This window comes from Aedes albopictus, chromosome 3 (assembly GCF_035046485.1).
Source record: "Aedes albopictus strain Foshan chromosome 3, AalbF5, whole genome shotgun sequence".
Classification (NCBI taxonomy): domain Eukaryota; kingdom Metazoa; phylum Arthropoda; class Insecta; order Diptera; family Culicidae; genus Aedes; species Aedes albopictus.
Window position 1 is genome coordinate 128,100,248 of NC_085138.1, and position 15,618 is coordinate 128,115,865.

The 15,618-nt window shown below is 40.9% G+C and overlaps 1 protein-coding gene across 1 annotated transcript in view; it reads right to left on the reverse strand.

The window, feature by feature from the left end:
• Positions 1-15,618, reverse strand: part of LOC109400375 (uncharacterized) — a 533,446-nt gene that overhangs the window by 184,194 nt on the left and 333,634 nt on the right. The window contains 1 exon segment of the mRNA XM_062860635.1: positions 12,233-12,343. Coding sequence (XP_062716619.1) covers positions 12,233-12,343 — 111 coding nt within the window.

Below are 15,618 nucleotides of genomic sequence, written 5' to 3' on the forward strand. Positions count from 1 at the left end.
CATTGTGGCAGGAAATGGAACTTACTTTGGACTCCGCAGAACTCTACGATCGAATAAAGTTCGCCGTTACACGGAGTTAACTATCTACAAAACGCTGATTAGACCGGTAGTCCTCTATGGGCACGAAACATTGACCCTACGTGCAGAGGACCAACGCGCCCTTGGAGTTTTCGAACGGAAGGTGTTGCGTACCATCTACGGCGGAGTGCAGATGGAAGATGGGACTTCGAGAAGGCGAATGAACCACGAGCTGCATCAGCTGTTAAGAGAACCAACCATCGTCCATACCGCGAAAATCGGGAGGCTACGGTGGGCGGGTCACGTCATCAGGATGTCGGATAGCAACCCGAATAAAATGGTTCTCGAGAGTCATCCGACCGGAACAAGAAGACGTGGTGCGCAGCGAGCTAGGTGGGTCGACTAAGTGGAGGACGATCTGCGGACCCTACGCAGAGTGCGGAACTGGGGACAAACAGCCATGGACCGAGTGGAATGGAGATGGCTACTATGTACAGCAGAGGTTCCTCAGGCCTTAGCCTGATCGGTAAGGTAAGTACTCGCTAATGGTGAATGCAGGGCAACCTCTCTTCTTTATCCCACTTTTTTTAAATCTATGAGGACGATGGTAAGCTACTGGCCTGCCATTGAGTACGTCGATATACAATCATCGCTATCCTTTCCTATCCTCGTTATGGATATTAACCCTAAAAGGGATACCTGGGGTCCATTGGACCCCAGGCGCCTTTCAGAGCTCGTCTTTGATGAAACACACTCAGCGAGGTGACGAAACTGAGGCCATGAAGGTATCCCTTTAAGGGTTAAAGAAGAGCCCGCAAAAGGAAGTTCTCCTAATGTTTTCAACTAGGTATATAATCTGGACAAGATTCAACCGAGATAGCTCTTGGGATACCTACTCATCTTCATTTTGGAATTTTAATACAGCAACAGTAAAACAATATCCACTTTCTCGTTTCGTGAAATTTTGCTCATGCTAGAGAAAAAGTGCGAAGACTTGTTTTCAACTCAATTAAATCACTCAACAGTGTACTATATAGCACTGAGTTGCATAATGTCTGCCAAAGAAACGTGATATTTTGCCTTAGTAGGAAACAGATGTTTTCAATGGGGAAAGTTTTTTTTTCTGCAAACGTGCCTCTTGGTGTTCTTGCGAGACTTATTCTAGTTGAACGTTCCTTGGTTCCTTCGGGCTGGTCGTGAAAATCACTTATTCTTGATTTGTTAGCACTTTGAATTGTCACTAGCTCTCAAATAGGAAGGCGTACAAACTTTCTGTTTGTACAAATCGGTTGCAAAGTCGTGCGAACTTGGAACTTTTCCCGCAGATTTTTTCAACCGATATGCGCAGCGCAGCCCCAACAATCCGCAAATCAGTCACTTCATTAGTGATTATCATCATTGATGCTACGGTGTCGAAATCTACCGACAAAGTGTTTTTCCGCCGAAGGCACGTCCGCCTTCGCGCGGTGTTGAACACCCTTTGAATAAATTATCCTTTCGATGAGCAGCAGAGCTCTTGCTCGCGTTCGTCCGTGGGAAACGGAGCTCTATCTTCTCCTCGAGCGAATGCGGATGCGGGTGCGGTACGGCGCGATGGTGATGACCTCAAATTATTCTGAATCGACATCAATTGTTGAACAATGAGGACTTTCCTCGGAATTGGCAACAGAAACATTGATAAATTGAAAAGCCAGCCGGACGAGTCGGTCGCAGAAAGGCACGTTCAGATAAAACCGGGAAACATTTCCAGCGGTTCGTTTCAATGGCGCTTTGGTTGGCTTCTCCATGGGGAGGGGGTAGCGAAACGGAAGGGTGCTGCAAGCCTCTTGACCTTCATAATCCTGCCATTTAAAACTGTTGTAGACAGGGCCGTTTTTCAAGTGGTTTTAATCAACAAACTTTGTGTACAAATCAACTAAGTAAATTTCATTTGATGTTTTGCGGTTCATTTGTGTTGAGCCTCACCGAATCTTGGCAGTCTGCGAGCTCAATTTATTCATATTTAGCTGTTGAAGTTTTAGCATGATTGACCAACCGCCCGTAGTTCCTTGTTCAATATCGTGAGATCAGCTGTACTTTAAAATGCAACTAGTGCAAAGGATTGGTTTGGCAGATAGGCTCCCAATGAGGAGGAAAGGATTTTTTTTTTAAATTTTTGGCCAGAGTACTTTTTTTTTCATTTTGATCAATCGCCCGCAGAACAAGTAATTTAGTCACCCGTCAGCCCAGAAAAAGCCGAACCAGCCAAGATTGAGCTCTAACGCTCAGAGATGCCAGATGATTTTCTGTATCACTTGTTCAAAAATCTGTATCCCATACAAAATTGGGGTGGAAAATCTGTTTCCCATACAAATGGAAAATCTGTATTTCATATAAACGCTATCTGTACCGATGCTCAAAAATCTGTATAATACAGATAAATCTGTATATATGGCATCCCTGCTAACGCTGCCACCGAGGTTTAATCGAAAACCTTGCCGGACGTGGCATGCGTGCGAGGAACAGAGGCACTCAATTTTCGATTGTACCGTTTTCAACGGCTTTGCTCGCACTTTGCTCGCAACTGCCATTCAAAGTTCAGCTGCAAGCATCGCTCGAGACGACATCACTCCATTATTCATCCCGGATCTGCAGGGATTGAGAAATCCACTCCCGAAGCAGGAAGCGAAAATACTTCGCCTACTCCAGCAGCCGTGGTGACAGCTGTTTCCGCAATCCAGATACCCGAGGTCGTCTCCATCGTCAAATCGTTCAATGCCAGCGTATTGTTGACCACAGCGGTGCTCATAATCGTCGATATCTACATACAGACAAGAACACGTAGCCCTTTGCCCTGTTGGATACAGGATCCCAACCGAACGCAATTAGCGAACGCCTATACTAGGTGCTCCACCTTTCTCGGAAAACGGTTAATGTTCCAATAGCAGGAGTAGACTGCACTATTACGAATGCCAAGCATGAAGTACGAGCAGAAATCAGGTCTCGCGTCGGGATCCTTGGAGTACTCGATACTGCGAAGAGTTACAAATGATACGCCTTCAGCATCTTCACCTCCCGGTGAAACATCCCCGAAACTTTGCCTTCGCCGATCCTGACTTGCAGAAAGGTGGATATGATCATCGGCACTTCGCATTCCTATTCGTTCTGAAATGGACGTTTCCGCCTGATCGACCTGACTAAATGGGTCGGACTATTCCGTTGATGAGTAGAAGAGCGAGGACTACTATCGCGAAACAGTTTCTCGTGACCCGAGCGACCGCTACGTCGCCCGAAGCACTCCAAGCACGATCGAATGCTAGGATCGTCGAAGTTGTCTGCTTTTCGTAGGCCGAAGTGGCGAGAGCTGAAGCTGGCGAAGGATGAAAATATGAGGATTAAGTACCATGATTTCCTCAGCAAATACTTCGCTCTCGGCCACATGACTCCAGTTTCTAATGATGAAGAGTAATTTCAACTAGAGTTCCATCATTTTATTTTTATCTCCCACACCACCCCGTATTGAAGGAATCGAGCAGCACCACGAAGGTGAGAGTGGTATTCGACGGCTCCGCCAAGATAAGTTCCGGATACTCCCCCAATGATTCTCTTCTCGTCGGACTAGTCGTACAGGACGAACTTCTTAGCCTCATCCCCCGACTTCGGATGTTTCCAATTGCACTGGTGGCAGATATCGAAAAAAAAAATGTACCGCCAAGTCTCGATGAATCCCACAGATCGACCACTTCAGAGAATTCTATGGCAGTTTTCTGCTACAGAAAAATGGATTTCGTTTCCATAAATGGTGATCAAATTCATTGCCCGTATTGGCAGGTCTAACTCCCGAGCTGCTCGGGACACAATCATCTCTGAAATACGGCCCCTGAGAAAGCATCAAAATACTAATTAAATAATTTTATGCAAATCAGTATTAAAATTTATGTTTTATCCAAGGATCGGTATATTCGCCTCACTCCATTCATATTCACTCCTCTTTGCAGAAGCGAATCGAGAAAGATGCAGCAAACGGATTGTCGTGATCAAACACGCAACCCCATCATCAGTGGGAAGCGCAAGCGAAGCGCATGCTGCTTGAAATGCATATTCGTTGCCGATCGTCGCAGTTTGGATCGCAAGCGAATGAATGAATGGCAAATGGTGACGAATCCTGGTGGAGCGATCGAAGCGGCTATTATCATAACTAGAAGAGAATTTCTGCATATAATGCATAGATTTTTAGTTTTTTCTTCTTCTTTTTTATTCTGGGATTTTCTGCCGTATGCAGGTTCATCCCAGGTCGTGAAAAACAGGACGAGCCAGAGGGGTTCGCCTGGGAAAGCTACAGAGGTGGTTCTTAAAACTATTTCACATGACGTTATTCGAACATTTTTAGTGCATTGTTGTTGAATCATTTTTAGTGTATTGTTGTTGAAATGCTAGATTAGCAAAGAAAACAATAAACATTTTTTGAAAACTTCAAATATTCGTACGCGCAATATCACTCACGAATCGCATCACCTCTCCATCGCTTGCGATGCGAATGTGAACGAATGTTTAAATTCCATGTATGGCTTCCCACAGTTCGCCGGTGTTTGCTGTCGTTGCTGACAAGCAAACACACAAACTAAAGCGACAACCGTTCGCTGCTGACTGTATTCGAATGTGGAAGAAGATGAAAAGTGAAAATCAGGAACCCTGGTTTTATCAAACTCATTTTGGTATCATAATGGAAAATTTTTTCGAACATGATTCAACTGACATGAGTTTCATTATGAAAAATAGTTGTATAATGTTCATAATGCAACTCATTTGAGTTGCATAATGTTTATAATCGAAATGCACTGACAGCATAACTGACAGCACGAATTTGACACTTGATTGCTTTTTAGTTGCAAAAACTTGTTAAATTTTGCAATTATCGGACTTGCAAATAAAAAGGGTTGCAACGAGCGAGTCTGCAACGTGCGAATGGCCGCTGTAACTTTTTTCACAAGCATCCAATCGTTTTGCGGTCTTTGAAGGAATGATACATAAATGATTTTTTCTGCAGGAAACTTTGATTGATTTGAGTTAAGGAGACAAAGTGCGACCTCTAGGATTTTTTCTCTTCTGAAAGTATAACTTTTCCCACAGTAAATCCTATGTATACTTTGAAACGCTTGCGTTAAATTATAGTTTCACCGATTGCGCTGACCTAAATGGAATCAAAAAGTCGACTGAGGGGCGAGAATTTTATTTTAGTCCCATGCTAATGGACATGTCCAAGTGAGTCTCCTGGCTTCAAAGTCTAATAAGTGTGACTAAAATCGCTTAGCATCCCGCGTCTTGAGCTGTGCGCAGCTCTCCATGCCTCTCATCTGTACGAGAAGATTATCGGCTCGTTGGACATGGTGTTTGCTGAAAGCTTTTTCTGGTTCGACTGAACAATCGTTCTTCAGTGGATGAAACTACATCTACCGACTTGGAAAACCTTCGTAGCGAACCGTATCGCTGAAATTCAAGCTTCAATCGTTGCTTCGCACTGGCAACATGTCTTAAAAAAACCACAAATCTGATATACCGTGTAGTTTTTGTCGAAGGGCTGAGAATGCAGCAGCGAGATGTCGCGAAACATGGTCCCCTGGTTACTGTAGTGTCTACCTTAAAAGAGGTAGATGGTTTGCAATGTCTTCTCACAGGTACTAACGTACTACTTTTATAAACTTATATAGGTATCAAATGGAGACCAACTATTGAAAAGCCCGCATCAACATTGCGTAAACAAACACGTTTCTGTCGACATAGACGAGTGCACCGATGAACTGAATTAATCGCGGTCCGAGAATTTTGACACTAGTGCGGGGTCGCTTCCAATCAGAAGTGCCCGATTTCCAATCAGAATTAAATAATTCTGATTGGGAATGGCCCCGCTCTAGTGTCAAAATTTTCAGACCGCGATGAATTCTGTTCCTCGGTGCACTCGTCTATAGGGCCTTCTGGGATCCACCCACGCATCTCACCACCATTAACGAAAAGCTTGATGTTTGCGCTTTCTGTTAGTGGTGGTGAGGTGTGTGGATGGAGTTCAAAAGGCCTCAAGTGGTCTAACGGCTACCACTTCTGACTCGTATGCAGAAGGTCCTGGGTTCAATCCCTGGTCCGACCCTTTCCCTACTACTTTGTATCTTTCTAAATACTTTCTCCCTCCTCTCTACATACACAACTCATGTGTACTCATATGTATGTTCAAAGCCATTGTTAGAGCCAGAAATGGGTTGACAAAAATCCATTTCCCTTGCTTCCAACCTTCACTGCACAACATCTGTCAGATAACCTACTAGTTATGCAATCATGGGAACTGTGCCACACATCTTCAGAATAATAAAACACATAATTCTATCACCTTACGCCTGGCATCCACGCACCAATATGTGAGCCCTCCGCCAACCATATCCTACCAACACTCCGACATTCGCATGAATTTGTGCAGACGCAGAGGTATATTCGGTCTGATGTGGAAAAAATGATTGCAATAATCATTTTCTTCCCCTTCCCCACATTGACCAGCAACTTGCCGTGGCAGGCGCCGTTGTCGCCTAAACTAGAAGATCACCAACGCTCACACACTGAAGATGACCGTTAATCCTCGGCAGATATCTCATTGCTTCCTTGTGTGGTTGTACAGGGGATACTCAAAATAACTAGGACAGGTAAAATTTTCATTTTTCAAAAAAAAATCAACTAGCTGTAACCTTTCGAAAAGGGCATCAAATATTCTCAAATTTTCACTGTGAGTTCATCAACTAGTTGTCTATAAACGATCCAAATTGTGAAAAAATCGGGCAATTCTACACGAAGCAAGAAAGATTCTAGAAAAGGGTATAATTATCCGATAGCCAACTTTGAGCTGTTATATCTTTGGATTCAATGAACCGAATGCAATGAAATTTTGATCATTTATAACTTATATAATGAGATATTAAAAACTTTTGACGAAAGAAAATTATAACTATGAAATTATTTTCCTAACATAACACCAATTTATCCAAAACTTCATAATCGTTTCAAAATTCGAGATAGTAATTATAGTTCATTTAAATTTCCTCGAATTGACTTGAATATATTTATGTTTCGAAGGAAGCAACCAAATGGCCGACATTGAATTGAAAAAGTAATGAGATGCATATGAAAAATAGATAAATTTACCGAAAAAACATAGAATAAATGAAATCGCTATATTTTCTGAGAATATTTAATGCCCGTTTCGAAAAGCTACAGCTAGTATCCCCTGTAGCTGGTATGGCGATGCTGGAGTAGCATCTACGCGGGCGATCAATCAAGCTCATGCTCAAGCTATTATTCTTCATCTAAAGTATAGAAAAGTTACGTGAAGACAAATCAACGCGGCCCTCCAAGGCCATCGTAGAAACTCAGTTCAACATTGAAGAATGACAGGGTAATACAGGGTAAGCATGGCCAAAGCTAAGAGCACGCCAGCACCCCAAGAACGCATCTCCCGAGATGCTGCAAAAGATCGTAGACGCGTTGCTCCCGCGCCACGATATACGACCACGGGCTCCTTACCAAACCAGTCAAAGCGAGGTTGCCCCAGTGACGATTGACGAGCTTATCGCAATAGCGAAGTTTTTAAATGGAACAAGGCTTCGGGTCCGGATGGTATCCCGGCAAAAGCCATTAGGACGGCCAACGAGGCGAGCCCTGACATGTTCGCAATGGCTATAGATATGCAGAGGCGATTTTCTGGCCTGAATAACGCAGCAAAGGACAAATTACTGTGAGGAATGCCCAGGTACTCAACAGGCTCAGTTTACTATCAAGCATTTTCAAACCCCCTAGATTCATTCCTAGGTGCGGGTCGCTTGAAATCTTGCAATGCGATTCCCTGTTTGGTCAACTGCTATATATCCCCGGAACACGTGGATCATTTGTATGTTGATATGTATGTACGTATGTATATTATGTATCAATGTACCGGCATAACTCTGGAATGCGTCAAGCAATTTCAATCAAATTTGGCATACACATTCCTTAGGATGTGGATGTGGTAGTTGAGTTTTTGGAATTCAAGATGGCGGCTTAGGTTCCAAGATGGTGGTCAAAACTCCAGAATATATGCTTTTTAACGGCAATGCTGCTTCGGATACTATGCAATATGGGTGTCTATCGATCGGGCTTGATGAGTAGAAGTCAAAAGTCGATATTTAACGCCATTTTTAAATCTAAGATGGCGGACCATATCCAAAATGGCGGCCACGGAATGAGAGTTTGAGCTATGATACCATGCAATATGGGTATCTATCGATCAGGCTTGTTGGTAAAAACTCAAATTCTCAAATCTCATGGTTGAGTTGTTTCACGCGCGATTCTTGACTCGCCAAACTCACCGCCGAAAAAATCATGCATGAGTTGACACATAATTTCACTCATTGCTTTATTTCTTGGTGCTCTTGATATTTAAATCAAAGTTTTTACGATTGTATGATAGAACAAAAGCAAATCTAGCGTACAACAACATTGAATGCCGTTAAAATTGATTTGAATTCGTTTTACAAGCAAACGAGATTTCGACGCTTGACTCGTGAGAGCGAGATTTTGCATGAAATTCTCGCGCGTGAGAAAACGATTCAGAATCGCGTGCGAGTTTGCTCACGCAGGAGCGGTTCATGAGCAAGCTTTGAGTGTGAGTTTACCAACACTGGTAGTGGGTAGGGTAAACGGTAGAGAAGGCGGTCTGGTAGAGGGTTTGCGTGAAGGATACAGTAGAGGGAGTGGAGTAGAAGGTTAGGGTAGAGGATAGGGTAGACGGTAGGGAAGTGGGTAGGATAGAGAGTAGGGTTGAGGGTGGGAAAAAGGTTAGGGTAGAGTGTAGGGTAGACGGTACGATTAAACACAATATATACTAGAGGATACGGTAAAGGATAATGCAGTGGTTATGGTAGAGTATAGGGTAGAGGGTATGGCAGATGGTAGGGTTGAAGGTTATGATAGAGCGTAGGATAGAGGGTTGGAATAGAGGGCAAAGAAGACAGTAAGGTAGAGGCTAGAGAGTGGGGTGAAGAATTGAGGTGAGATTAGATGAGCTGAGGATTTTTTTTTTCGAGATACCTTCAGGAATTCTTTCCAGGTTTATTCCCAGGATTCCTTCAGATATTGCTTCCGAGATTGCTGTACGTATTGCTACGGAGTTCTATTCAGGTATTTTTACAAGGGTTGCTTTGGAAAATCTTGAAAGGTTTCTTTTAGTTATTCTTTTCTGCATTCCTTCAGGGATTTGTGTTAGAATTCTTTCAGAGATTCCTTCCCGGATTCCTACTGTGACTCTTTAAGTGATTCCTCCCGAAAAAAATATGAAAAAATGTAGATGTCTCCCGAGACTTTTTTTAGGCAATTTTAGATCATAGAGACATCTTCTATGGTTCTTACAGGAATATCTGCTCAGCACCGGCACCGGCAAGACCACAAGTCATCAGGAATCATGATCATCTCTCTAAGGATTCCATCAGGTATTCTTCACAGGATTCCACACGAAAAGCTTCAGAGATTTCTGCCAGAATTGCTTTAGAATATTCTGAAAGGATTCTTTCAGAAATTTTAACCACCGTTCTTTCATGGATTTCTGCTGGAATTACTTCACAGATTCATTGTAGTATACTTTCAAAGTTTTCTGTCGAAACATATTCAGAGAATCCTAATGGAATTCTTTCTACGAGCCGGGATCCTTGCTCAGAATTTATACAGCAATTCCTCCCGGGATTTCTCCTGTGATTATTTCAGGGATTCCTATCAAGCTCTCAGCTGAGATTCCCTCACAATTCTACCAGATATGCCTCTCAGAATTCCTTCAGTAAATCCTTTCGGGATTCCTTCAGGAATTTCTACCGGAAATGTTCTTCCCCCAAGCGTTATGTTTTTCAGACTTTTGTACGTAACTCTTAATTGCAATTGGTAGACCGAATAAAATTGAATTTTTGGGTGGTTTATCATTTTTCATGTAGCCGAAAGACATCTTTTCGATGTAACATTGATAGTGCCCAGACTAGCACCATAAAACCCACATGTTGTTCACGAATAAAAAATTATGGATTAGTACAAACATAAATGGAGAGGCCGTGTAGAGTATATCTGGTTGAAATTTTATATCGAAACATGGAATGATGGTGAACCTGGGCGTGTAAGTGGAATACCTGTAAGTACGAGACACTGAAGACGACCTTATAGTTGAGGTCGAAATACTATCTGTCAAAGCATACAAATTAAAAGGAACAGTACTTAACACCATTTTCTTTATAATGCAACATTTCTGAAAAGTTTATGTATGAAGAGTACGTAAAGAGAGTTTGTGGGGTACTAAAGAAAAAACTCAATTACTTTATTAGAAATCATTATCTGTGTAAAATCTAACTTCTACAGTATTTTAACGTTTGGCTATGCTACACATAGTTAGCACTCTTTTTTTGATTTGTTACAAAAAAATAAATTTGAGAAATGTAGAACACTGCAGTCAAAACTACATGAAATTACAAGGACCATGCATTGCATACTTTTGGGCGTTTATCGGGTTATATTTCTGCCCCAATTTAAAAGTCCTTTCTCTATTCTTTTTGAGTGGTTATCATCTCTCTCACTTGTTTGGTGCTGTATTGTATCTATACGGAACAGAATATAACGATTGCGTAGAAGTTTTGCTAAAATAGAGCTCGAGAAAATTATCAGATATTGAGGACCTACAATGAAGATTTTTTTTGGAACTACACCATAGACTTCCATTTTTTTCGTCGAATCATGCTTATTTAATTGGAACTTGACCTTTGATAATACATTTATTCAAAGATTTGAATTGTGAGACCCCTTGGGCGTTAACGGGTTAAGTTACAAAATTATACATATTTTACGTCAAAAATATTGATTGCAAATTTTATACCGCTGAAGACACGAAAACTGCACAATTCTTAAGATTAGTTTTAAGAAATTGCTATTACAAAATAAGTTTTGCTGGAAAATCGACCACAAATATGAAAGTCACACCAAAGTTACAAAAACTGGAAGGATGTCCTTAACAGTTCAACATTGCTTAAAATAACATTGTCATTATAATTTTATTTAAAAAATATGTTTCTTATCACACTATCATTTTGCATCTAGGATCCAATTGTTGAACTCTGACATAACCTACGATATTTGCATGACTGCCAGTTTTTTTCCAATTTACCTAACCGTGCATGTCATGGGGTTTCAAGGGTGTTCCAGGGGTGTTCCAGAGGTGTTGCAGAGGGATTCAGAGTGTTTGGGTGGTCCCAGGAGTATTTCAGGGCGTTCCAGAGGGGTTTAGGAGTGGATCTAGACATTCACTGGATATTTTTCAACTGGAATTATGAACGGAAAAATAAACGAAAATAAAAATGCCTGTACTAACCGTTCAACAATTGGCAAATTACCTATAATAAAAAGTCTGTATGATGTTTCGCTCCTTCCAAAGGCTGCAAAAATGATGAGTTGGCAAGCAGTTGATAACTTTGTTCTGTGAGTAAATTCTAACTCGCTAAGCAGATTATCCAAGTAGGGATGTAAAACCACAGGGTAGACAAAAGTTCAGCTTCCATTGAAACGTCGGTTTGCAGTTTCCCGAGGCACAATTATTGTTCCGCTTGAACAACTCGATTCCCGCTGAGCACTGAGTTTGAGTAATAATTTCTGAATCGTTCACGCTTCGTCCATCATTCACCCGACCCGGCAGCAGTTTGTTCGTCCGAGCCCTAATGACTTTCGGATAAATCGAATATTAACATTTTCATACTTTTTTTTTGGTAGGTTTTCCTCGCCTCGGTCAGTCAGTCGTTGATGGAGACGGAGACCGATCATAAACTTAATGAAGTGTGAAATTGGTTCATACCGAGCGGCACGGGATTTACGATGAAATGAAAAGCTGTCAAAAATTTTAGTCTCTCCTCCGGCCTGGGGCGCGATGAAATCGAAACTTTTGCAGAATTCTGTTTCCGATGCAGCATTTCTGTTTAATTGGTATCGGAGCTGTATTTTTTATCAGCCGATTTTCCATAAATAAATCTATTCGATGATTTTTTTCCTCGAAAGGAGCCGCAGTCCCCAATTAGTGGCACGCTTCCTCCCCGAAGGCGTGCGCGTGGATGTGAAGAAAAATTAATAAAATAAAATAGGAATGGTTTATTTTGCCTTGGGAGTAGGTTGACCTTCGCGAGGAATGCAAATAAAAACCACTCACCCCGTCCGTTGATGTCACGCTCGGGCAGCTTGAGCTCGTCGCCTCCCAGAACGATCCGGTAGGGGATGTGTAGGTTGGTTGCCAGCGCTAGCGGTAGCGCCCAGTTGGAATCTGAAACGGAGAAGGACCATCGGTTAGAAGAAGATGACAATTTACGGATACGTACATTGTACAAGTTTCATTTTTGTTTTAATGTATGTCTAATTTTTTGTTCAATGGTCATACGTAAAACTTTCTTAGCCAAAACGTTGACAGGGACAAAATGTGAACGTATTGGTTTTCGACCTTTTTTTCACACATTCCTTAAAAGTATAGTATAGGGTAAGAAATCAAACTTTGAACTAGTCAAATTGTAATCTTAATTTGAACCATTTCGAAATTCATTAAAACGACGTATTTTTTAGGCAAATATTGTCCCAAAAAGATGGTAAACAGCTTTCCGTAATATAACCTGATAACATGGACTTTAAATCATTGAAAAATGCGGTTTTTGACATGGAAAACAGGCAATTGAAAAATCACTGAGATTCCACCCATTTCTCCCCAGAGAAAGCACATTTTCGGTGCACTCGTACAGCTCATGCATTGTATCACACGCAATAAGTGAACACGTCAAATGAAAGCTTATTTATCGTAGAATCGACCAACCGAATAATATTTCGAATTATTTTTCATAAAATTGTCAAATTTACGTGATTTGTGCTTGGAGAATGTTATCTTGAATTGAACCATTTGTAATCTAGGTTTGAACTAGTAAACGGGGGCGAGCTTCCAGTGTTGGCCGACAGACTGCGCTAGTGGTTGCTTTGTTTACTCTTGAGGGGTGGAAAATACCTGATTTAGTTTCCGAATTCTTGAAGAATTCTGAACATTCTGAGCTGAGATTCCACTGCCAAATGATAAATAGTAATAAGAATTAGCAGATTCAAGTGATTTTTGATTGTTTAGCATTAAATTGGCTGTTGTATGAATTGCTCGAGCTGCTGCCGCCAGTAGTTCAAACCTAGATTAAAATTGGTTCAAACCATGATTACGATGGTTCAAATTAAGATTAAAATCACTATTGACAAATAATTGAATTTCTCAATGAAATTTGGTGCAAATGTTAACTTTTTGCCACTTTACGGAAAGCTAATACCCGTGGCTTTCATATACGTGAGACCTTACCGTAGTAAATTATTTCCATGTGGATGAAAAAATCGATCAAAAGTGCCGCTGCTTCAGAAAGCCGCAATTTGGTTCAATTCATGATTACCTACCCTAGTATATTTAAAAAAATTCTCATGAAAATATTAACAATCTAACTATTTCAACTAATCATCATCATATTCACTAAAGGATTTTGTGTAACTCTTTTAAATTAACAGCGAACAAAAAGGAATTATTATTGGAAGGTAATAATACTGCCGATCTATCAAACTCATAGGGAGCACCCGCATACTCGTGGATTGACTAGAGAAACGGATTACACAAAGGAAATTCATCAGCTCAAAGCCCACAAAGCTGCTAGTACACCAGGCTCAAATATTTGACAAGGAATGAACTAAAGATCAAACATCTGTTTGACGCTCTTTTGTTAATCCATTGTCGAATACTTGACCTCGTGTACGCGGGCCCAGTAGATTATCAATAGCTAACGGACCAGATCTTCATTGTTCAGCAAATCTACTAAGATTTTGAGTTGCGGTATACGTTATAGTACCACAAAAGAACTCCGTACCACAACATGCCAATTCAACATTGTGACGTTGTTCCAATCAAATTACTTTTCAACTGTCTATTCTTTTATCCTCTTTAGCCGATGAAAATCTGTTCAGAATCTATGCCAATTTTAATCCAAAGGTGTTGCTCACTAGTCTACCAAAAATTCAGGCTCGAGCTAATAAAAGCGGTGCATCTAAATTTACAATGTTCAAACAATGCTCGAACCAGACATCCGATTTTTTTTGCTCTGTTAGCACGTGCAATTAAATGTTTATGAACTCCGACCGCATTTATTTTGTGTGCCGACTTAAGTGCGTTCGGTAACTTTTTTCTTTTGCATATCTACTCTAGAATCAACAGAGCAGCCAGTATCCAAAGTAGGTACCTACCAGCCAGATACAGTATATATGGCGGCAATTCGATTTTATGCATATTTAATTTCACCGATTTATGATACTCTCTGGCTGTGTGGTATGTAGATAGAGGTACTTGGCCCGTTGAACCAAGAAATGGTGCTAGATGTCTACTATGCATGTGCGCTTTCGGTGCGTACACGGCACGTAGGAGCAAATGAGCAAAAATTGTTGCACATTAATGCACTGAAAAAAAACTAAAGCAAAGGAAAGAGATAAAAAAATTCAAAATTACAAGAATTGACCGATTATGAGAAGATGAAAAGACCAAAACAAAAAAAGTGCATTTACAAATATTATAATACTAGAAGGGGTACACGATGTACACGTGCTGTAGTGCCATGTACGGGAGCCACATTGCAATCGAGCTCCCAGGAGCACTGTACATTTTGAGACTAAAAGTTGTGCACCTTATTTTTTTCAAGATGTGCCTCATGAGCTTCGTCTCTTGCGCTATTAAATTGAAAAATTTCACAACAAAAACTTCCTGAACGAATGAGAATTGAAACCTTAATCTTTGAGAGTCCCTAGTTGTATCGCATAAACCAGCCAGACACTTGAGTTGTGTACGGAATAGAGTTTTTGCAATTTCTCATCGAGATAGGCTAAGAAATTTCTTGCGATCTGCATACAGGGTGCGGCAGGAAAAAATGCGAAAAGTTCAAGGCACTAGTACACGCTAAATATGGGATATATATGAATGTTTTTTCATGACAGTGTATCAGTCAATGTCTATATTTTAGCACTGAAAAATAAAAATGAACACATTTGATGTTTAACATGTGATAATGTAGGCCTAATTAGCGGATATCAATAAACTGCGCGCCCAATGGTCATTAAACAAAACGACTATAACAGTAACAAAATTAGCTCAAATTCGATGAACAACCAGACCACACTGATCCAGAGCCATGTAGTTTCACATAGCAGATGAAATAAGTACATATATTTGATGACATTGTAGAGAAAATCAAAAATTTTGTTTTATCAGATGCGAAATTTAGCGACTTGAGCGATTTTCTGCGGTTTGAAAATTCTGGTTATCTTCATCTTCAGGCGCCGCCCTGTAAAGGTTAGTGGCCAAAATGGGAATTTTTTTAATTAACTTTTCAGAAAACTAGCCTATTATAGATCATGGAACGTTGAAACATAGATTGGTTAATGTCAAATGGACGAAAATGAGGTTTGAAGTTGAAAAACACTTTCGCTTTTTTTCCTGCCGCATACTGTACTACCCATCAGTACGTACAAAGTGAAAACTAGCCTTAG